The sequence below is a fragment of the Scleropages formosus genome, chromosome 20 (assembly GCF_900964775.1).
Source record: "Scleropages formosus chromosome 20, fSclFor1.1, whole genome shotgun sequence".
NCBI lineage: Eukaryota > Metazoa > Chordata > Actinopteri > Osteoglossiformes > Osteoglossidae > Scleropages > Scleropages formosus.
This window is the reverse complement of record NC_041825.1, coordinates 22503426-22526878: the sequence shown is the minus strand read 5'-3', so window position 1 is coordinate 22526878 and position 23453 is coordinate 22503426. Positions and strand designations below refer to the sequence as shown.

The following is a 23453-nucleotide window of genomic DNA, read 5'->3' as shown; positions in this document are numbered from 1 at the left end:
GTCCCGTCCTGGGTGTGTCCCCTCCCCCTCCAGGCTTGCATCCTATGTTGCTGGGTTAGGCTCCGGTTCGCCGCAACCTCACTTGGGACAAGCGGGGCGGTGGGGGGGGGGGGGGGGTTCAATCTCCAGTTGTACCCTTGAGCAAGGTACTTACCTTAAACTGCTCCAGTAAAGTTACCCAACTGTATAAATGGGTAAATGATTGTAAGTACCATAACATTGTAAGACAGTTCGGACGAAAGCGTCAGAAAAATGTAGATAAGGAAGACACTTTAGAATCAATATTCAGAAATTATTTCCATTTCAATTACTTATTTTCTTATTTTTTTTTACTTCACTCCGTTTATGTGTACTCATTTAATCATATTAAGAATCTTCTTAGCCTCTTCCAACTGATTAAACTCCTTTGTCCACAAATAAAAGCAGTTTATTTTATTTACCCCCTCTTGTGGTCATTAGATATTATTGCCCAGTGTTTGGTAATAATATCTGTCAGACTTAATTCAAAGGAAACACTATTACAATCACTATCACTTATCCCTGTTACTTTTCCAGTCACTATCACTATCGCTATTGCTCTTAGCCGTATGGTTGTCGTCTCTACAACTTGACCAACTGAACTGACTTGACCAATATTCCCATTAACAAATCCATCCATCTATTGTCGACTATCTCCTGTCCAGTGCAGGGTCAGGGTGGTCTGGAGCCTATCGCAGGGCAATAGTGCACATTCTCTCTCTCACACACACTAAGGGTAATTTAGAGTCAGCAGTTCTCCTGAAACAGGTCTCTGTGCTGTGGGGGGAAAAAAAAAACAAGAGCGTCTGGTGTCAGTAGTCACACAAAGATTTAGAATGAATGTATAAATGGTGTTGGCGCACTGTGCGAAAGGCCAGACCATTTAAAGTCATAAGTCCTGGTTCTGAGCCAATCTGTTATAACAGTCACCTTTTACACTGCTCAGTTTAGGTGGCTCGGGTGTTACTGCAGCCACTTGTGAGGTCTGAGATGATTTGGATGAACGCTAACCATGCGGACATGCCTATTTTCAGTATACCGCTCACCTGTGATGGGTTTCGATACTTATAGTGAAATCATGGACAAAGAGTATGTTTTGGGCAAACAAAATCTGATCAGCGCAGTCTTGCGTGCATTTCCTCTCATTCTCTTCCGTGTGAAAGACGGTTCATTTTCGGCATTTAAACTTCTGCGGCGTCACCGAATCTCTTGTGACTGTATGGCCGTAGTGTGATTATTTTAAGCAGTTTACAGTTCTGTGTCGGAATTTAACCCGGGCTGTGTCTTTGTAGGAGTTTGATGTTCTCCATCGTTTTGGCGCAGACGTGCAGTTCAGGTGAATCTTTGACTCAAAATGACTGTGTGTGTATGTGTCTGTGAGAGCCTGTGTGTGTGTGTGTGTGCTTAAAAGAAAGGGAGAGAGAAGCCCTGTGATGATCAGGAATCCCATCCAATGCATCTCCCTCCCACTTTGTGTGCTCTGCTCCTCTAGATAGGTTCCAGATCCACACGCCACCGCTCCTGGATAAGCAGTCGCTGAAAGTAAAAGGTAATCGATGAACTGCAAAACATCACGCTTTTCCCAAAGTGGATTTCATATACGAAAGTGTAGAAAAATGTGTTGCTGAGTATTTAGAAAGTCGAGTATTTCTTTAAAAGAAAATCAAGCAAAGCTCTTGACCTAACCGTGTGCATAATTACAAGCCTAGGAGGTTGCCTTGGAAACAGACTTATGTCTCTGAGAGCAGTTACATATTTTTCAGCATGTGTGCTATGGTCATATTTCCCCCAAACAAAGCTGGATATGGAAGGAAATGGGTAGTTATTTCTGGCAGTGAGCAGAGTAGTGCTGTGTTCTGTAATTGGTTCCAACTGCAGCAATGTCCACTTCGGGGATTTCTAGTTGCACAGAAATGCTCCGTAAAACTTGTACATCACGTGGAACGTGAACTGGGTTCAAACCTTTACACACGCTGCGCAGTGCCCGGTTAAGAGGGTCCCATTCTGTGCATTCAGCTTACTGCACCAGTGCTCACAACGCACCGCACGTTGCGCAGGTCCCCTCTTGGAGAAATTCCCGTCTCCAGCTTCTTTTTTGGAAACGATTACCATTAGTTCTCTGGGCCTCAACGCGGTAAATCTGGGGTTGTGTGCCGCACGGACGCCCACTAACATTTCTCTGCTGTGCTGCGACAGTCTCGCGTCGAATAAGCCTATAATAACACAAACGCTATATTACTGTTTCAAGGCTGAACTAGCTTTGATTTTTACTTGCGTTCATTCATTTACGTTCATTCATTTAGCAGACGCTTTTCTCCGAAGCAGTTTACATCCCAGAGTATAACGCAACCGTTCATTACACCAAAAGACGGAGGGATCTAGATGCAGACGCGTGATTCTTGAGTACGGTCAATTTGTCACACACCACCACATGAACGAGCGTACATCACACCTCTAGCTGCATATAGAGGGTCCCCATCTTACGACAGGGTTACGTTCCGCGAAACCCATCGTAAGTCGAAAATATCGTAAGTCGAAAATGCATTTAATACACTTAAAACACACCTCTGCGTGACAAACTGGGAGATGCGGATCGCTGCCGCTTCCCAGCATCGTGAGAGAGTATGCACCGCATATCGCCTGCCCAGGAAAAAAATCAAAATTCCAATTCGAAGTACGGTTTCTACTGAATGCGTATCGCTATTGTACCATCGTAAAGTCGAAAAATCGTAAGTCAAACCGTCGTAAGTCAGGGACCACCTGTAGTTCGTTTTTTTTATCATTATTATTAAACGGATAACGGTACATCTTTATAGAGAACATTGGAGATCATAAAAGAAATGGGTCTTAAAGAGATGAGTTTTGAGACCCTTCTTGAATGTTGAGCGAGATCCAGCAAGTAAGAGGGAGAGGTCATTCCACCACAATGCAGCCACAACTGAAAACCTTTGTGCTTGTGATTTTGGACCACTTCGTGTGTGGGACCATCAAGTGGGCAGGGGTGGAGGAGCATGCAGTCTGGTTGGAGTGCAGTGAGCGATCAGGTCTGTTCATCTGCCAGCTTGCTAAACTGTCGGTATAGTTTTCCTCCAACTGGCAGCAATTGTTTATGTAAATGCTTTATTTATAAATGCAGATTTGTACAGTGCAACGATCTTGTAATTATAGAGCAGTAAACTACTCTGACTCGTGCCCCACGATGGGCCTCAGTCATGAACACTTCTCTTTGTATCCCGTCTCTGAGTCTGCAGCTTGGTTGATGGCTGTCTCGGCAATTTGCCTCCGACATTTTGTGCATTTTCATTTAGCAGCTCCACCAATGTTTGGCTGATAATGAGAGAGAGCATTTTATTGCTGTAAACAGGACAATGAGCCCATTTATACATTGTTGATTCACTGGCCAAGCTACTCTTCAATTATATAATATATATTAGAAATACATACTGTATATGATTATATATATATACACATTACATATACTGTATATACTGTATATAAAAAAAACATTTTTTGAATGACTGACAGGTCTGTTTAGAGTTACAGTTGTTAATTTTTACTTAGAGAGAAGTGCAGGTGAAATAACTTACTGAAGGATACAGTAGCAGTGTCCCTGCCACAAGTATGACGTTTATCACGTTTCACCTTCGCCAAGTATAATATCCTTGATTTCCTTGCTACATGTAACGCCTGGATTCCTTTTCATTCGTTTCTTCAGAAAATCGACCTTTGTGCTTAAATACTAATAACTACCTCAAAATAATCAATAAACTATTATGGTGCTACTTTAGGGCAGTAGGTAACATAGTGACTGAGGACAGGCTTTTAACCTGAAACATGCTAGTTTAAGTCTCATGAGATACTGTGTTGCCAAACCCCTGAAAAATATTTTTCCCAAATCGCTCCAGGACAATGTTTTGGATGAAGGTGTCGGCAGACCAGTGATCACAATGCTTTTCGCTGAGATGTTGCCACAAAGTGACACTACAGAATATATGGAACAATTTTAAAGTTGTATTTTCCCAACCTGAGTTTCATTCTGAATAGGGTGACCAGCAAAATGGGCGATACTGTTACTTTTTTGTAAATTTGCACTATTGTAGCATCCCCCCCTCATGGAGCTACTGGAAAGAGGCTCAGGAGTCAAAGTAAAAGGAATGTGTTCTTTATTTATAGAGTACATGGCTTTTGGGCAGCATAGTATTTGCATTATATTTAATTGATGCTCTTCTCCAAAGCAACTTATAATATTAAGGTACTTACAATTATTTACCCATTTCAACAGCTGGGTAATTTTACTGGAGCAATTTAGGGTAAGTACCTTGCTCAAGGGTACTACAACTAGGGACTGAACCTGCAATCCTTGGATCCAAAGCCAGTGACACTGACCACTACACTACCAGCTGACCCTTAGTTGTTTTTTTTTCAGCAGCAATCTTAACAAAAATGCTTCAGACAGTACAAATCACTCACAAACACTGGAGAGCCCCCCTAAGACACCCACAGCACCTCTACCGTGCCCAACGGTTAAGGTGCCACTCCTGGAACTCCCCAGAATTCCCCTCGTGACGAACTGTGCATAAACAACAAAACAGCCAATCAACACGGAACACCAAACTATGTACAGAAATAGACATAAATCACAACTATTTACACTGAGCTAAATCAGATCTCCCCAGCACCGTTACAGTATGTTCAGAAGCACGGTGTAAGTTTGCTTCGAAGTTTATCACAGCTGCATGGCAGTGTGGCAGTGTGGCATTGGGGGACAGAGGGCAGAAGTGCTGTCAGCAGTCACTCTCCTGTTGGCTCTCATTGCTGGAACAGATGCTGGACCTGGAGCCAGGACTACGAGATCTGTCTGGAATCATACGAGCTGCTGCCAATCAGATGTCAGCGAACGCTGCGGAGCCACATCCGGCCACTTCGACGATCATTTTGCAGGCCGTGTCAAACACAAACCGAACCTGTCTGTTTTTATCCCATCCGGCCTCCCGACACAAGTAGCTGTGGCACTTTTGATTGCTGGTGATTATTACTGAGTCATGGAAGCTGGAAAACCTGTGATGATGTTGAGACCCGATAGAGCCTCTGCGGGCTGCTTCCCTTCTCAGTGCTGCACACCATGTTTTTTATTTTAAACAAATCACCAGCTTCTCTTTGTTTCACTGCTATTCTCTGCATTCCAGCCTGGTGAGTCCCTGTGTTTAGCGGTCAGATCTATTCCTGAGCCAGCCTGTCCAGTCAAAAAACAAATAGTTTATACACACATACTGGCTGAAACCAGCCCGCTTGCCCTGAGCTGAAGCCTAACCCAGCAACACAGGGCACAAGGCTGGAAGGGGAGGGAACACACCCAGGATGGGATGCCAGTCCATCACAAGGCACCCCCAGCAGGACTCAAACCCCAGACCTGCCAGAAAGCGGGCTCCAGCCAAACCCGTCACGCCACTGCATCCCCCTAAATAGTTTATACTTTTATTCAAAATACCTTTACAAAGATTACAGTTGTATCTTCTGGTCCCTGTATACTTCTGGACATTGAGTTGTGACTGTCTCAAGAGTTGGCCTACGTGCAACAAGGGAACATCGTTCCTAATAATGAACCGGGAACTTTACTGGCAAATCCATTGCTTTCATAGGCCACCAGTCAAACTTTAAATTAATAAGGTGTGATATTATTTTAATGTGAACACTGAATACAAAAATAAGGGTCTCTTTTCAAGCTGAAGCTGTCTGTACTTTTCTGAGTGAATTGCAGGCTGTGTAAATGCATTACAGACTGATGCCTACATTTTTACAGTTAAATGGTTTTACTTCAAGTTAAAGGTTTGTTATTTAAACAATAGATTTTAGCAAAATACAATAAAGCACAGAGCACTACAATAAGCTGTTTATATTCAATCTTAGTGTGTATAGTGTCTTGAAAATTACATGTTTATTACTCAAGTTTACCAAAAAAGGTAAAATAACTAAATCTATTTTAAACTGTTGTTTAGAAAAAAAGAGAACGTGTGAAACTGAGCCAATAACCAAAAACTCAGATCACAGCCCGAATGTGGTTGACAGTGTGGGTAACAACACACTGCAAGCATACCATCAAGCCCAGCTCTCCATAATTTTTCATGTATACTTCATGTCCCTTGTCGGTGTCCGTAGATCCCGCCTAACTATATGTCAAGCCAATGAAACCAACGATGGTTTAGTCAGGACCAATAAATAAAGGCAAACGTATGAGCGACTGCATTGGAATGGTAGCGTTTGAGAATATCAGTTCTCGCTTTTCTGTTGCGTTCTTTTAATATTATACATACGACTTTAATACAGGCAGCACAATTTTCACTTGACTGTCATTTCTACATGAATTAAGTACAGCTGAGATACGTCATTTGAAATGGTCCTCGTTCGTTTCCTGCGTACGTTAAGACGCATATAAACCACCTCAATAGTTGTGCCACGTATGGCTTTCTCACAGGACGCAGATATAAGGCGCACAAAAGCTGCTCACGCGTGATGTCTGTCAACACAATCTGACCAGTCAAATCTTGCAATAACACGAAATTCCGTGAACATGGCGGCAGAGGGTGACTTTTTGTTGCGGTACCGAGCAGTAACCAATAAACTAAAAAAGTAAGATATGCATTAAATGTTTTTCCTCATGATTTAACGGTTTTTCTTAAAACCAAATCTGTCAGCGGCGTTTTCTTCTCCTGTGTATAATTACTAGTATTGTAGAGATACTGTGTGCGCGGATGGTAGTCAGTGACAGTCGTGAGTCGACACACTCACTCACTCACTGACTGACTGACTTCATAATTTTCAAAAACACACAGTTAGCACTGAATTAATAACATGTTGTATCCCATTATGCATTTTACGCCTGGTAGAACAAGATGTATTACCAGGCTTTGTCATTTCAGTCGGATGTGGGGAAAAAAAACTCAAATTATTCTCCAAATGTATGAAATGGAAAAAAATACTTTTTGTTTTACACTAGTATTTGTGTTTTAAACACAATTTAATGAATCCTTTTTTTTTTTCTTTATAATTGCTCGACTCTTCTTCTTTCTTTCCCTCCTTCCAGACGATTCCTCCGCAAACCCAACGTTGCAGAGGCGAGTGAGCAGTTCGGTGGGTTTATTCATCATATGTGTCAGTGGTCAGTGTTGGACAAATGCAGAGGTACACAGTAAAACACCATGTTTTACGTGTAAAAACGTGACCATTTTTTTGTTCTCCTCTTTCTAGGTCAACTGGCCAAAGAGCTAAAACAACAGGACTGCCTGCAATATGCCGCCTTCTGCAGTTTGGCCATGGCGAGGTGATGGTCCATCCCCCCCCCCCCCGGCACCGCTTGCTGTTCTGGGTTCGAGCCCAGATGAGCGGCCATTCATTTGTTGCTACATTTTTCACGTGCGATTCGGTCCCTTCTCCCTGTGTTCCTCTGCCTGCGATCCCAATCGCTAGAAGTCCGAAAGCAGACGTCTTTCATTTCTTGCTTTTGGCTCCGGTCTGGTGGAATGTGTGCCCTCTCTCCCTCAGAACTGCTGAATCCTTCATTAAATAAATGTCTCACAAGCCTTCTTTTTGAGATCCATTTCTCTTCTGATCTGACAGCTGCATAAATTTCTCTGGCGCCATCTGCCCGGGTCACATACATATTTGAATGCCTCCTCTGTAAGCAGCTATTTAAGTGTTGTGAACCACTGGAACGGTGGTATTGAACCAGCAAGCTGTGCTTTGATAATGATAAAAACACTTCTGTTTATTCTGAGTTGTATGTTTCTTTGGGAGAAAAAGCATCTGCCCTCTCAATAAATGTAAATATTGAGGCAGCCACCAGCAGAGTGGTTTCTCCCATGTTTACAGCAGGAGCCAAGTGTGGCATGGGCTGTCTTGTTGCTGTACTGTCTTTAAGCATCTTATGTGGAACCTCTGCCTTAATGGTTGATTTAGGGGATGCTGTTGCTGTAATACCATATGGTAACAATGTATAACTTAGTTCTGTGCCTTCTCTCTCTGCTTGCTTTGTTACAGGATTGATGTACATGCATCCACCTTTATTTCTCTTTAAAAGAGGGCATAAAATGAAGAAAGGCTGCGGAGAACATGTGACATGCATAAAAAGTGTATAATGGGATAGGACTGACTTGGTTTTCTGTGCATAATGTTAGGACAAGATGTAACTGCCTGTTTGAGGACTATTTGGTGCAATCCCGTGTTCTGGTGTTTTTCGCAGAACTAAGACACTGTTAGTGACTCAGTGATAAGGCTCTGCTGTCAACAACAGATGGCATGTTAAATTAATAATTTGCTACTTCAGTTTAATGTTGATGTGATTGAGTATTCTCAGGGTGCGACTGTACCTAGTCCTCCCCAGCAATTGCCCTCCACCCCCCCCCTTAACTTTCAATGTGTACTTTGCATGTGTTGTAGTGGTCTTTTAGTTAAGTCATATTTATGCTTTTACTGTGTCATCTTTTCGCCCAGATGCGAGCAGACTTTGTTCAACGGTCCAGGAGAGGCCCTCGCCCTCACCGAGGCTGCCCGACTTTTCCTGCTCTCTGAGCGGGAGAGTCGCTCACTTCGAGTCCCAGGATTTGATGAACATCTTCAGGCTGCCCTCAACTGCTACAGTTTTGCAATAAAGGTCTAATTCTTTGAGCGTTTGCCTATGAAGTAAACTATTTGGCAAATTCAGAATTACTGTTAAACTGTTGAACTTACTGGGTTCTTTGAGACAAATCCCCCTCTAAAGCAACTACAGCAACTTTTTTTTTTTTTTTCTGGCTTAATGCAGGAGTTGATGGATAGTGAAAATTCCACTGCACACATGTAATGATATTATTTCAAATAGGTCAATGTACTTTTAAACAGTAGTTCTGCATTTTCATTTTGAATGCAAGTTTTCCAAATGGGCTCTACATGTAAATGTGGCCAGTGTTACATTAGCAGATAGCTAGGTGCTTGTTAGAGGAGTGGCTTTTGACTTTGATGTAATCAGAGAGGGTGCCCAAAACTGTGACATAAAACTAATTTCATGAGAGATTTGAATATGGTATATGAGACAGAATTACTGCCAATTCGCAATGTTTAACTGGTCAGGCTGGTGACAGAATAGGTGTCTTGGCAGCAAAGAAAAACAGGTAGTTTGCCAGAGTTTGTATGTTTTTTTTTTTTGTGTGTGTCAAGCGGCACATGTGTTGATAGTCTGTTTATAATACATCTTTGTACAATAGCACTAGTGTAGCTCCATGATTCCACTTAAAAAGATGAATAGTTGAGTGTGTGTTTGTAAGTGTGCTGTGTGTTAGAATTGCTAAGCCCTTTGTTTGTATTTCAGGTCTATATAGAGATGAACCAGCCAGTGATGGCTGCCAGCCTGTCTCTGGAATTGGGCAATGCTCTCAAGGTAGCTGCATTGTTCTGTCTCCTTTTTCATTTGTTAATATTATCAGTTGTCATGGTGCACAGTTCTGCATCAAAACCTGGTCAGCAACTGCATTTGAAGCTCTGAAGATACGTGATGTGCAGCTCTTTACTTGCTGCTTTTACTGTTAACACGGTTTGAATGCAAATGTGTAGAAAAACCAGCCGGTGTGTAATTTATCTCTCCAGGAAATGAACCGGCCTGGGGAGGCCATTGTCCATTTCCAAAGAGCTGCAGAACTGCAGTCTCAGGCTCCCATTGAATCTCTTCTCTCCCTGGGGGAGGTGGCCTCCTGCAAGATCCTGACTCGTGGGTGTCTCATTCTACATCATTAGCATATCACCGACAGGGACTTTTTTTTTTTCTTTTTTTCTTTTTTACAGCTACGAAAATTGTCATTTGTTAGATTTGCATAATGTGCACACTGTTAGGTTTGCAACTTTCAGTATCACACACACACATTTTCAGAACCGCTTGTCCCATACGGGGTCGCGGGGGAACCGGAGCCTAACCCGGCAACACAGGGCGTAAGGCCGGAGGGGGAGGGGACACACCCAGGACGGGACGCCAGTCCGCTGCAAGGCACCCCAAGCGGGACTCGAACCCCAGACCCACCGGAGAGCAGGACTGTGGTCCAACCCACTGCGCCACTGCGCCACCGCGCCCCCCCCCCCTTTCAGTATCATTTAATGCTTTTTAATATACAGCAGTGTTTTATAATTTAAAAGTTTTTATTTTTATTTTTATTAATTGTTTCCAGGTGACTATGATGGTGCCCTGGCAGTGCTGACAGATATGCAGTTTATGTGTCAGGAGAGGGGACTGCAGTTGCCTGGCACCAGCACACCAGTGGGTAAGGAAGTAACAGACTTGCACTGCAATGACATGTCTTCCTGCTGTGCATTAAGATTAACCATCCTGAACTGTGTGAACAGCACCACTAGTCGCGGTGGTAGAAATGGCAAAAGAGCGATATGGAGGCAACAGCTCAGTATGCAGAGTCCCAGCAGGCATGCAGGCACGCTGCTGCGGAAGCTTTAACAACGGCGAGTTGTTAACTAGCTGACAACTGTATATCCTCACAGCTCCCCACGCTCAGCCGACGTCCTGGTGCTCTATCCGTGGGCTTATTGGATTTCTCTGCCAGTTGTCTGTCCACCTGTCGGCTGTCGCTACCTTTTGGATCTGTAATTAACAGAGGCAGTTCTTGATCTTTTCATGATGAAATTTGGAAAGTCAGACAATAATTTGAGCCTTTTTTTCCGAAATTACTGCATTTAAAGGAACCAGTGTGTAAACTTTGAAGACAAACATGGTAATGCGGTGTATACAGGTATTGAGTGAGTAGTCATTTTACTGTCATCCTCAGTAAACGGAAAATAGCCTGATTTGGCACAGTTATCGCTGGCTTCTGTCAGTAGTTTATTTTTTCTATGCAAACATTTGCAGAATATATTTTAAAAGTTAATATTGCATTTGGCTAACTTTTTTGTGTTAAAAATTAGGAGCTGTGCCAATACTAAAGAGAATGCCAGTTCATATTGCTTTCTCACTGGTTTTTCTTCCCACTGAAAGAATGTTCAGCAGAAGAGATGCATGCAAGCAAGATTACTATCCAGATATTAAATTATACTGCCAGCATAGTGTGGGTGTATTAGCATATGTCAGTCACGTGGATTTTTTTTTTTTTTTTTTTTTTTTTTGAAGTCAGAGTGGTCAAACTGATGCATAACTTTAGGTATTTTGAAATAAAGTCCACTGAAATGATCATCTGTTATCTGAAAATTGATAGAAAGCTTTTGGAAGTTCGTAAAAGCTTCCAAATGTTGCGTGTTCCCATGGCCGGTAAGTGGCTTTAACAAGCAGGAGAAATGCATTAGTAGCTAAAGTCTTTGTTTGCCTGTGAGGAGAAGCACCATTAGGGGCTGAGAAAGAAGTTGTTTAGTAACCAGAGTTTAAACGCAAGTGTAAGACATGAAGACAGATGGGACGTAATGTCTTCCATTACCATCTCACATACCTATTTACATGTGTAGTGTTGCATAAAAATGTACACGATGAGAACTTTGGGTATGTTTTTGGCACTTTCTAATTTATCAATAATTACTTTATGAAACAATTATGTGCGAAGGTTGAGAACATTCTGTCGTTCTTTGATATTTTGGCTTTCATAAAAGTAGGGAGGCACCCAGAAAAGATCCTTTTTTTTTTTTTTTTTTTTTTTTCCCCCCCTGCTATTTTAATTGTAGGAGGTAAAAATGTTAAGATGCTGTAAAAAGTTGAGGTGAAGAATTTTGAGAGACTCCCTTTTGTTTATATCCAAACGTGTGCTAAAATAAGAAGCAGTTGTTAGTTCTGTGAAATCTATATAGACAGTGGCGTTCATACAGTAGGGCTGTTTTCCTCATTAAAGCATTTATTTCCTTGTTCAGCGCAGTCTTTCTGTCTCTCATCATTCTCTCGCACAGGTGTTTTCCTGGATGTCGTGGCTAGATGCGAGATTTCCAGAGTGCTGCTGCTCATGCTGCTAGAGGTACAGTTTTAAAGTAATTTAACTGACATTTTTATGTTATATGTCACCACTGAACATTATGCTACATTCCCGGATACAGTTGGCTTTTAAAAAAAGGTTATTTGGTTGTTTGTTCCTTTAGCTGACACTATTCTCCAAAGCAGGGAAGTGTTTATCTGCTTAGTGTTTTACCTATTGTTAAAACTGAAGTTTTACTAGAACAATTTAGAGCAAGTACCTTGATCAAGGATGGGATTAGAATCTGGGTCTTTGCGGGTTACGGGCGGCAGCTCTAACCACTATGCCTCCTGCTGCCTAGTAGAAAAAGTGCGTTGTTTTTAACTCACGGAAGACACCCCCCCCCCCCCCCCCACCCCAACTGTTCAGCCCCCTCCTCAGAAGTTGTTACCAGAGCATGCTCAGACGCTGGAGAGATATGCCTGGGAGTCCTTTGACTCACACAGCCAAGGTATTGTTTGCTTGTTCATCTCGGAGGGGTGGGCAGGTGACCTGTGTGCCCCCAGTGATGAGACAGACTGTCTGTTTGTCTATTTATTTTAAAGTCTTTTGCTAGTAATACAGAACAGAACATCTACAGAGTTTAATTACACAGACATGAATTATTGTACATTGTTTTATCTTTTGTGATGTTATTCATCTTACCCTTTGTCTTTGTTTGCCCTCTGTTTGTTTGTTTTTGGTGTACCTCCCCCAGTGACATTTCTTCCTGAGAATGTTTTTCTTCTCCTGCAATCTGTGGTGGTAAGTGGGCGCAACTGTTGGGGATAAAACTGCTGTTATGGTCTTAACTAGAGCTCAGCTCATTTTTATGGTATCATCCCAAGCAGGATACATTTATTGTGGTGATAACCCCCCCCCCCCATATACAACACAATGTTTTTGACGCATTCAGGTATATTAGCCATGCACGTGTAAGCTTTTTAGTACTGTGAAATAGGTTTTAATATAAAAATATGCACATATGAACTAGCTTATTAGTGCAAAATACCAGTGGACATTTCAAGTCCTAGTGTCAGCTGCTATATTAGTAAAAATAATATACGGACGGTCTCCGACTTAAGATGGGGTTACGTTCCGATAAACCTGTTGTAAATTGAAAATGGATTTAGTACACCTAACCTACCGAACATCATCGCTTCTTACCCTTTAAGATGGTCGAGATTATCGATTGTGAAAGTCCAAGTTCACGTGCGGTGGCCTTCAGCTGGGCAGTTATCTTGAATTTCTCCTCAGGAGTAATTGCCTTCTTCCCACCAGTAGCAGGAGATGCAGATGGGTGTTTCGTAGACAAGATGGTTGCACAAAACACAACGTAGATACGGGGGGGTATCCAAAAATACTGTCAACACGGAATGCTGTAGAGTATCGTTTGTGTACACTTGTGACCGCATGGCAGATTGGGGAAATGCAGATCGCTGCCATTGCCCAGCATCACGAGAGACTATAATACCACATATTGCTTGCCCAGGGGAAAAAAAAAAAATCTAAGTACGGTTTCTACTAAATGAGTATTGCTATCACACCATCATAAAGTCGAAAAATTCCCAAGTTGGACCATCGTAACTTGGGGACTGTCTGTATTGGGAGAAGTAGCTTTAACCCAGTGTGCTTTCTGTTGTTGCAGCCACAGCTCATTCGGTACACAGTGCATTAAATGGCTTTGAAAGAGAACGTGTAGGTGAACTTAGTATGAAGCGCTCTGATCCCGGCCTTCTGCAGTTTGGTTATGTTTGAGAGAAACGTGACCAGCTAAGCTGCTGCTCTGGTGCAGAGGATTGATTTCAGCAGCTGGACGGGGTTCTGCCTTTCTGGTACAGCCGGATCGTACGGATGCTGTGTAATCCTGCAGCTGTCCCCTGTTTAATATCATCAAAGCCCTTAAGGTGGCAGAACAGCAAGTTTTTCCTCATATTTTTTGCCATCCGTAAAACAGTCATGGGTCTGTATTATGTGGTTAATTAGGGCGCTAAGGTTATGTAACATGCCGAGAAATGCATTATTAGTCTCGAGGCTTTTAAACATGCTGAAGTATGGCAGCTGCTTAGGACCAAATCTGTTTTGTAGCTGTCATTAATATGTCATAGCTTGTAGGCCGAGTGCGCGTTTAAACTTAGCTTTTTTTTTCTTTTTTTTTTTTAATTTTTCTGATAGCCACTCTGCAGTGCAGTGTTGAAAGCAGTGGGATGTCGTGTGCTGTGTGCATTTTCATGAGTAGCTGTTCAGTATTGCTTTCGTGAAATAACATAAAGGATGTGTTTTTAAAGAATTTAGTGCATTACTCTTTAGTGTTTAGTTACTGCAGAGGCATGAGAGAGCATGCAGTGAAGGATGATGGTATGTTTCTCTTAGGCTCTTAAGTCCTGGTGCCAGCGTACACTGGAATTTTCTCTCCCATGAATATTTAAATGTGCAACACGTACCATCTGAGACTAATAATTATGACAGCCTTGCTATATGTGCAGGGGAATAAAAAACAGCAAGGACAGTATCTTAGTGACTGGCACCTCTCTTGAATCAAATGATCAAAGCACTTGTTTACTGTTATAGTGAAATTACAGGAGAAGAGTGGGCTCGATAGTCGCTTGCACTAAAAATGCAGTGACTGGACCTTCGCTGATTATTTTTCCCTCTCGGTCTTGCTCTCCCTTTCATTTCACTTAAGGTGTCAACCTCTGATTTAATGGGTCCGTGAGCAATGTGGAGATGGATGGCTCTTAAAAGAACTCATCAGCAGTGTCTTGGTAGTGTCTCAGCAGTGTCTATCTTTTTACTGATGGGATGCTGTGTGACTTTGTTGCAGATGGCCTGTCAAGAAAAAGACACAGAATCCCTGAAATCTTTGCAGACTGAACTGTGGTGAGTTGTCTAAACAGTTCACTGTCTTACTTGACTGAAATAAAGTTAACATTACCATAACAATTGCAGATCTTATTTATACCAACTATTTGGCATAGTGTTTGTGAAATATTAAGTAATTTTGTCCCTTTTCCCAATCTTTTAATGCTCTGTTCCATCTAAATCCCTTAGGCCTCTTCTTTCTGCGGAGCAAAACCACCTTCTTCATTTGGTGGTGCAGGAGCGTATCACCCCCTCTGGTCAAGGCATTTAAGTTTTTTCATTCCAGCTCCTCCTTCCAGAATATTTGCACTGTACCTCCATGCTGCCATACCATGGTATATTCCAGCAAAAACTGTCTCCAGGATCTTCTGCATTTAAATTAGAGCCCTGCCTCTAGTCCCTCCACAGCTCTTGCCCATCTAGAAACACTTGAGGTCAAACAAAACTACAGAGCAATGTGGTTTTTCCAGACCAGTCGACTGGAGAAACGGGGATAGAATTCCCCCCCCCCTCACTTGTGCACGTTGATTTAATGTAAAGCAGTAGGAGTTATGTAAATAGCTGTATCTCTCTGTGGCTTTGTATGTTAATAAATATGACTGTAGGTAAATTTGTAATGGTTGTGCACTTTAAATAAATGCTACATTTTGCTCAACATCCTGAACAGTTTTATATCTGGTCCTATAAAGGGGAGCTCTTGTCCTTAGCCTTCTGGCTCCATGTTTTTATAGGTCTCCTCCCACAATCCAAAGATGCATTTCAGGTCATTTGGTGGTTCTACAGTAATGAGAGAGAGAGATTGCCCTGTGGTGGATAGGTTCCAGGTCACCATGACCCTGCACTGGACAAACCGTTATGGATGGACTACTGCTTTGGCATACTCATTTAATACACCCATTTCTTGCTTAACAGGGTTTATTTGTTCTGTGAAATCACCTCTTTTTGATACATTTCTGTTGTGAGAGGATAAAAGTGACATTTCATATAAAAAGAAAAGTGAATGGTTCTTATTCATTTAGCAGATGGTTCTTCTCCGAAGTGATGTATATCTCATAGAAAATACAATGTGTACATTACATTAACAGAGAGACATAGATGCGTGATTAAGTGCAGTTAGTTTTTCTTACCACCCTATGAATCTAAGTACATCACATGAGTAGCTGTATAAAACTTCTTAGATGAAAAATATCACCAAAAACTAATTACAAAACCAAATTGAAAGGTGTTTTTATGCATGGCAATGACAACATATTGCAGTATGTATTTCTAGCTTGTCTTGTTATACATCATTATCAACAACCACTTGTCTAGTAAAAGGTCATAACAGTCTAGAGTCTTGCTTGCAAGCAAAGAGTGTAAGACATGGTAAACTGGACAGAGAGGTCTTGGTAATTTGGCTCGAGAATGTTTATGAAGTACAGTTTCCAAGAACACTTTGTTACTGGGCAAAGCACAGATACTGCTGTTAGAAGCCTTGTGGGGCTTTGCTCAGAAATGTTATGTTAGATCTTCATTTGATCAAGAGAATAAGGATTTCATTACACTAATGTAGGGGCATCCATATCATTAAAGCTGTGTATGTGATTATGGTGTGTCCACATGGTGAGGTGGAGGTCTTCGTAATTACATGGTTATGGTCAATTGCTATAAGAACTCAAAAGGACCCAGGTTCATATCCCATCTCTTAAACAAGGTACTGACCTCAAATTACTCCAGTGAAAATGACCTTGCTGTACAAATCGGTAAATCCTTGTCTGTATTAACAACCCGACACCCATTAACACTGATGTGGAGTTGATCCCTGCTCAGTCTGCATGAAGTTTGCATGAGTTTCCTCCTGCTGTCCAAAGACATGTTTCAGGCAAATTGGTGATTCTAAATGGGCTATAATGTGTTTATATGTATGAATATTACCCTGGTCAAGTGCGTAAATAAGTGATTAACTGTTAGCAGTTTACTGTAGTATGTATAGTAATAGTATGCCTTGGATAAAGACATCAGCTAAATACTTTGTATTATTACTCTAACTTTGTTGATGTGTTGAATGAATGTCTGGGCCAATAACCAGGGACCTGAGTTATACTGTTGTGAATCACCTATGTGAGGTCAACCGCACCTCTGTGTGGTTTGAGAGAAGCTTCCTCATTGACATGGCAACATATTTGTTGACCTGCAGATGTTCTTCCCTTTCACACTTCTGTTCACATGTTTCACTTTAGTGCTTCTGCTTAAAAGGTAAATGATTTCACTTTTCCAGACACAAATGCAGGAACTGGAAGTGGAAAAATCACTGTTGTTCTTTTGTTCATCTTCCTGTCAGAGGAATCTGTGCTCATTGGACCTCAGTGTCTGTTGACCCTGGCTGCTCTGCAGTGAGAATTTGATAACTGGAAAGTCCAGCACTTTTGTAAAGCTGATCCATAAAACCCACCCTAGTTTAACTCGCTTTGTCAGGAGTTCACTGGAAAGGGTGAATTTTGCGCAGTGTAATGAGCAGAGAAACAGCAAGGGATCTTATTGTAGGTTTTTGTACATTACACTTGAATGCTTCTTAGATGAATCTGACACCGCAGACAAAAAAAAAAAAAAAAAACAGTCCCTAATTAAAAGGGAGCTATAAAATCCAAATGTCTTCCTAAGCTGGAAAAACTGTGACTTGTAAACCTCTCCTTTCCCCAGAAGAATTCAAATGGACAAATTTACTCCAAAGTATTTTACTATTAAGATTTGTCAGTTTAAACAAAAATCTACTATATTAGAAATTATGCAGTTACACTAATTTAATTTCTGGTAACAGAATCAGGAAAAAATAATGCAAGTATTACACTTTCCTTTCCTTATAAACAGATTTCCTTCTATCCCATACGAAATTACCTGATTGTTTTGCAGCAGTTACGTGTCTGACTAATGGAGTAAAACATTTAAAGTAGCCAAAGTAATCAGTTTATACACAGAACAACATATGTTTCCAAAATCAAATTTATAGTAGCAAAATTAGAGCTTGTTAATGAATTGCCAACAATGGACACATATCATATATATAGGTGTCAAAGCTGTACCTGGATATATTTATCTCAGTATCTCAGAGAAATACAGGCATATTAGTACAAAATAAGATAAACAGTCACAGCTTAGTGGTACCTGAGTTGATGGTGGTAAAAATCTACAACACTGGTACTGTACTGATAGAACTGAGCTGTCTTGTTTTACAAAGATAAAACAGCTTAACCAATTTGAGTGAAATTCTACAGCCCAAATGTAGCTGCACTGATCATTCCTCTGAATGACCTTCAATAAAAAAAAGATAATGCTCCTTCACAACCCACAGTCAAAGCATCTTCACGTTCATCTGGAGAAGCACTGGGTGAGAGTTAGGGTTCACTGATCCACTGAATGTTGGCCCAGGTTCAAAAACAGCCTCTCCATTAAGCAGGCTTCATCGAGCTCCTAAAGCATACTTCTCTAGCTGCCATACCTGCTAAAGGATCAAATTACAGGCCTTAAAAATTGCTAATACATAAAAAGTCTTCTCTCAATTTGATTTAGCTCAAACCCACTTTATTTTGCTCTCTTCATATTCTGCTTCTCGCAACAGAGTCCTCTATCACCTCCAGTTAATAATCGCTGTCTACCTCACATCCCACTCTTCTTTCTCTATTAATTCCCCAATTGCTTCTTAAACTCGGTCACTAAAGAGGAAAGAATGTTTTCCCCTGGGCCAATGAAAAAGAACAATGGAACCGATATGGAATTTGCCTTATTCTTCTTTCATTCTAATATGTTTTGTTATTTGTCCTTAGTGTCATAGTAGTACTGATAAATGGTTAAAAGGGTAGAAATGAAAGCAATACACTAGTCAGAAAATAAGTTGAAAAACAGAAAATCCTCTCTTAATTCCCTCTGCTAATTTCTTCATAAGAAACATCCAGGCATTTCTCCTACCACTTGTGTTCCCCATCTCCTTCTTTGGTTCCTTAATCAGTTTTCTTGCGCAGAAAGAAGTAGATGATGCTGGAGATCAGAGTGAGGACAAAGGAGATCCAAGCGAGCACAAAAGAAGACCCATACCAGCCGTCTTCACCATTGTGGAATACGCTCGTGTAGATGGAGGCAGCAATCATTATACACAAGCCTAAAAGATTAAGAGTCGAGGGTCAAAAAAAGAAGTGGCTATATAGAAAATGGGGAATAAGAACGATGGCCTGAAGACAACAATAAAGGTTATGAAAATGGAAGTGAAAATGAAGAATGGAGGTGAAATGGAAGTCCGGAGACACAGTCTGAAACAGTGAGAGAAAAGCATGACATAGAGTGAAAGAGTTAAAACCTGGTAAGGCTTACATGGTAGAACCCTGTGGTGATATCTACTGTCCAGCAGTGTGTGTCAGGGCACCGGTTTATGAAAAACTCACAGGAGATGAGCTGGAAGATGCCAGAGAACGTGAACTTCTCGCCCTTGCTGAGCATGAAGAGCTGAGCCACATAAATGAACAAGCCCAGGATGCAGAAGATACAGGCCAGTACTGCGGTGGCCTGCACCACCTGGAGGTAATCTGAAGGGGGAGACACTGAACGTTACTGAGCCGCAGAAGCACAGCTTGTGTTGCAATGCTAACAACACAGCAGCTGATAAAGGCTACATGCTGGGAATATATTTACACTGCAATGATGGAGAATAATGCACAGATAGTGGGATTTGTACAGAGCACATTGGCAAGGCAGTACAGTCCAGAACTACACCTGACATTCTCTGGAAAACATGGTATATTTATACTTCCCAACCACACAGACAGTTATCTCTAATTATTTACCAACTAAGCAAATATATGAGAGCAAAAGACAGAAGCTCTGACAAGGACAGGGCGGTAATCGCAGTTTCAAAATGGCGTGAACAAACAAGGACCTCTTTGCTTCCCTGAGCTGATACAATGACGCAAATTATTTACCTTCATTGTAAGTGCTGGGGATTTCATTGTAGGTCCAGCCCCTGCCAACCATCTCCCACCGACCCCATACATCTGCTGACAATGTGTCTGTCAACCACCATGCCTGAGAAGGACGAAAAAACAACTTGACAGAATGCATGCAAAAACATCCCTCAGCAGTGTTACTGCCATTCATGTACAGAGAAGTGACTAAAACACTCAGACACAGCATGAAAACAAGAAAATATTTTTCAGTATGTTTACTTTTGTACTGTCATTGCTGCTTTTCTGATGATTTCATCCAAAGCACCTTATATGTTTTCTCATTTTCAAAAGCTGTATTTGTAATGGCGAGGTGGCACGGCAGGTTTGGCTGGTGCCCGCTGTATGGTGGGTCTGGGATTCGAGCCCTGCTTGGAGTGCCTTGTGGTGGACTGGCGTCCCATCCGGGGTGTGTCCCCTCCCCCTTCAGCCTTATACCCTGTGTGGCCAGGTAGGCTTCAGCTTGACCCCGCTCGGGACAAGCGGTTGTTGATGTTGGTTGTTATTTCTAATGAAGTCACTTGAGTGAAAAACCTGGCTCAAAGGTACTGAAGTAGGAAATTTGTATGACAAACTGGGAAGCTTTGGGATGCAAGTCTGTGTCCTCGACAGTGGTGGTTGTGTGTGTTTAGTAAAACTACCGGAAAACTGCAAGAATTTGATGCACATGATTATACTCATTGGTCTGACTGCAAAGGGAGAACAGCATGCTGAGCTGAGGATCCTCTAAAATAGAAAGGGTAAAGGTTGAAGGTGAGTAAAAACACAGGGAGTCCAAAGGCCACAGCCACACTGAGGAAAGAAACAACTGGAGACAGGAAATGGGGAAAAAAAGAACTGGGACACGGAGCAGAATGTCATGGGGATCACAAGGGGACACTTACGTTGTTAATTGTGGCAACAAGGAGGAGAATGACGGTGGTAACATGAAGGATGAAGATCCCAGCCACATGTATCAACATGGTAACTAAGAGAAGGAGAAGATGGAAGGGTTAACTTGATTACCAAAGAACCACTGAATGGATTAAGCCGCAGATATCTTCCATACGAGGCCAGAAACTCCATGCCAGTTCAGAAGACAGCAAAACCTATTACAGTAAATATGTTGAAATCATGAGATGAGCATTTTACACAGAACAGATGCAAAGGAATCTCAAAAGGGCCATACAGTAAACCACACTCACAGCAAAATGAAATAAATGTGTATTTCTGGTATAGCAGAATGTTAAATGCAAATAAGAGGAGGAAATGTTAATTTGCTTTTAATTAAGTTTTTAGGACATAACATTATGTTCAGGTTAGAGTTGAACTATGGCAGAATACATGTTAATAGGCAATTTATCCTGAATAAAGATATACCAGTACAGGGTCACACTGGATGTACACTTTGGCATTATATCAGATGTAATAATCTAATCTCCTTGACTAATCACAGTCACCCCTTAGCAGCACGCTTGTTCGTCCAAACACACAGTGGCACACCGAAACGCACACATCAACCACATGGCATCCCATGACATTTACATACATTATATTTTATTAATTTAACAGACGCTTCTTCCCCAAGCAACTTCCAATTAACTCTATGTAGTGTTACCAGCCCACAAGGTAACTTACACTACTAGATACACTACTTACAATGGGTCACTCATCCGTACATCAGTGGAACACACTCTCTCGATCACACTAGGGTGATTTTAGAGTCATCAACCCACCCAAACAGCATATCTGTGGGAGGAAATCAGAGCACATGGGGAGAACATGCAAACTGCATACAGACTTAAGTTAATGGGGATCGAACCCACGTCCAGTCGCACCTCCCAGGCGCTGTGCCAGCAGCGCTACTCGCTGTGCCGCCCAAAAGAAACGAATCCTATTAAGTTGCAGTTACAACCACTGTGTGATGCCAGAATATTAAGAAAGAACAAACACTAAAGAGCTAGGACCTTAAATTCTGAAAAAGATTACCAAATAACAAAGTGGATTTTCAATTAATTTAATCACGAAAAATGTAAACATACCGCCAATGAAGGCAGCACATCTCCAAAACATAATTTTATAACTCAATGGCCAGCAGCAGCAGTGTTTACCGCGTTTAACCTGCGAGGTAACTGACTACAAATTAATAATGCACAAGCATTTTTAAAATTAAATCATCTTGTTAAAAAACGTTTGACGTTCGTAATTTTAAATCTGTAAAAAATCAAAGTCGCGCGCCAAGTAATTAATTTACGCGCCAGTTTTTAGAAAACTTTGTCTGTGCCACGCGTTGTAATGTAGAAGTCGACTGATGAGATTTGAATCCGTTTCACCATGTTGCTTTAAATTTGCTGGCTGCTTTCGCTTGTTTACAGAAAACACACAACAAGAAGCTCCACTGAGTCAAACTTTTCGCAGACGGACAAAAAGTGTTGAGCCGAACACCCGACAGTTTTATGTATTTACGCTTATCCATATGATATTTGGCAAGAAAAAAGTTACAGCGGAGCTGGGCGCGGGTTTGACCGTGACACGCCACACGTCACGTGACCGCGCGCCGCCTTTCCTCTGTGACATTTACAAGAGATCAGTGTCCACGGTGCCCACTAGCGCAGCAGCGTTCACCCCCTGCTGGCAGTAGCCTGGTGACGTGTGAGCGATGGCCACATTAACACTTACCTGTATCGAGGCGTCTCCGCTCGCTCCTCGCTATCTAGCGAAACTGAGGCAATATTTATGTATTTCAAAATAGTGAGTATCCTTCAGTGGCAGCTAACTAGTAAAATCTGGTTAAACTTCGAATGGAAAAAGTTTAAAACCCAAAAAGTATGCAAGTTCTTGTTAACTTAAAAAAAAAATGAAGCACAGCAGGATTGTAGAGAAACTCCTCAGTCAAGTTGTTCCACTTTCTGTTTTTTTTTTTTCCTTTTTGTTGTTGTTTGTTTTCTTTTAACTCGGTCTAAAAAAAAAAAACCTCGTGGAATCACCGAACACCGCAGGTAATAACTACTTTAAGAAGAAGTACTAGTGAAAACACAAGGAGTGGATTTTTGCAGGAGCAACGAAAAGAGAAAGAGTTCCCTGGGGCGCGCGCACTTTCGCGCTCGCAGCGCTGACCGAAGCTGGGAGGCGCACGCGGAGTCCAGACTGCCGCGCTCGCGCTGATGGCTCGCGCAAACACACGAGAAGCCCCACCCGCCTTCCCTGCTCCTCGCTTCCCTCCTTCTCGGCTTATCCTTCCCACACGTCCACGCGCTGCTTTGCAGCCGTCTGTTCCCGAGGTTCTGTTTTCCCCTCAGTCACCTTCTGCCACATTCAACAAGTTCCTTAAGTCATTATAGAAAATGAGTAGTATTTTCTTCACGCTGCTTTTAAAACTTAAAAGCCCGCTGCTGAAGGGAACTTGAATCTGTGTATCTTAAGTTCTAACGTTAGTCCTTAAGTTAAGTTTTATCTGTTTTGTGTGTGTGTGTGTGATTTCGTCATCCTTCCCGTCCACGCAGCCACACACTTCTACCAGTGAATTTCTCATCAGTGCTTGTTGAATTCCCAAATCAAATGGTGCCATTGCGGCAGTGTGTGCTACTGTGCAACAACCATGTGTGTGATCATTCCACTGTTTATGTCATAATCTTTCTTTCCCATGCCACCACTCTCATTCTGATTCTCTTAATATGATCATTTTCTTAAA

General features: G+C 41.8%; 2 protein-coding genes across 3 annotated transcripts; one reads left to right on the top strand and one right to left on the bottom strand.

Annotated features, from left to right (window-relative positions):
- The first annotated feature begins 6558 nt into the window (after nucleotides 1-6558).
- f8a (coagulation factor VIII associated) lies at nucleotides 6559-15449 on the top strand. Its single transcript, XM_018762067.2, has 12 exons — nucleotides 6559-6645; nucleotides 7100-7146; nucleotides 7264-7336; nucleotides 8506-8665; nucleotides 9359-9427; nucleotides 9634-9754; nucleotides 10206-10298; nucleotides 11914-11978; nucleotides 12345-12426; nucleotides 12673-12719; nucleotides 14779-14834; nucleotides 15006-15449. The coding sequence occupies exons 1-12, from the start codon at nucleotides 6587-6589 to the stop codon at nucleotides 15085-15087; spliced, it is 954 nt and encodes a 317-aa protein (XP_018617583.1). The 5' UTR covers nucleotides 6559-6586; the 3' UTR covers nucleotides 15088-15449.
- Nucleotides 15450-17798: 2349 nt separating this feature from the next.
- LOC108940134 (epithelial membrane protein 1) lies at nucleotides 17799-23196 on the bottom strand. 2 transcript variants are annotated; one of them, XM_018762069.2, is made up of 6 exons: nucleotides 22442-23196; nucleotides 21422-21511; nucleotides 20668-20750; nucleotides 19763-19865; nucleotides 19229-19369; nucleotides 17799-18948 (listed from the first exon to the last, which is right to left on the bottom strand). In XM_018762069.2, exons 3-6 carry the CDS (start codon nucleotides 20743-20745, stop codon nucleotides 18791-18793), a joined length of 480 nt encoding a protein of 159 aa, XP_018617585.1. In that variant the 5' UTR covers nucleotides 20746-20750; nucleotides 21422-21511; nucleotides 22442-23196; the 3' UTR covers nucleotides 17799-18790. The 2 variants fall into 2 exon arrangements, with proteins under 2 accessions (XP_018617585.1, XP_018617584.1); XM_018762068.2 differs by lacking the exon at nucleotides 21422-21511 and having other exon boundaries at nucleotides 17802-18948; nucleotides 22442-23192.
- Nucleotides 23197-23453: the final 257 nt, after the last annotated feature.

Bases quoted from the DNA above. Each gene is read 5' to 3' on its own strand.
- f8a (XM_018762067.2), top strand. From the start codon at position 6,587: ATGGCGGCAGAGGGTGACTTTTTGTTGCGGTACCGAGCAGTAACCAAT. The intron at 6,646-7,099 runs GTAAGATATGCA...CCCTCCTTCCAG, and splicing joins GTAACCAATAAACTAAAAAA to ACGATTCCTCCGCAAACCCA. The intron at 9,428-9,633 runs GTAGCTGCATTG...TTATCTCTCCAG, and splicing joins AATTGGGCAATGCTCTCAAG to GAAATGAACCGGCCTGGGGA.
- LOC108940134 (XM_018762069.2), bottom strand. From the start codon at position 20,745: ATGTTGATACATGTGGCTGGGATCTTCATCCTTCATGTTACCACCGTC. The intron at 19,866-20,667 runs GTAAGTGTCCCC...CGTCCTTCTCAG, and splicing joins TTGTTGCCACAATTAACAAC to GCATGGTGGTTGACAGACAC. The intron at 19,370-19,762 runs GTAAATAATTTG...CTCCCCCTTCAG, and splicing joins CCCCAGCACTTACAATGAAG to ATTACCTCCAGGTGGTGCAG.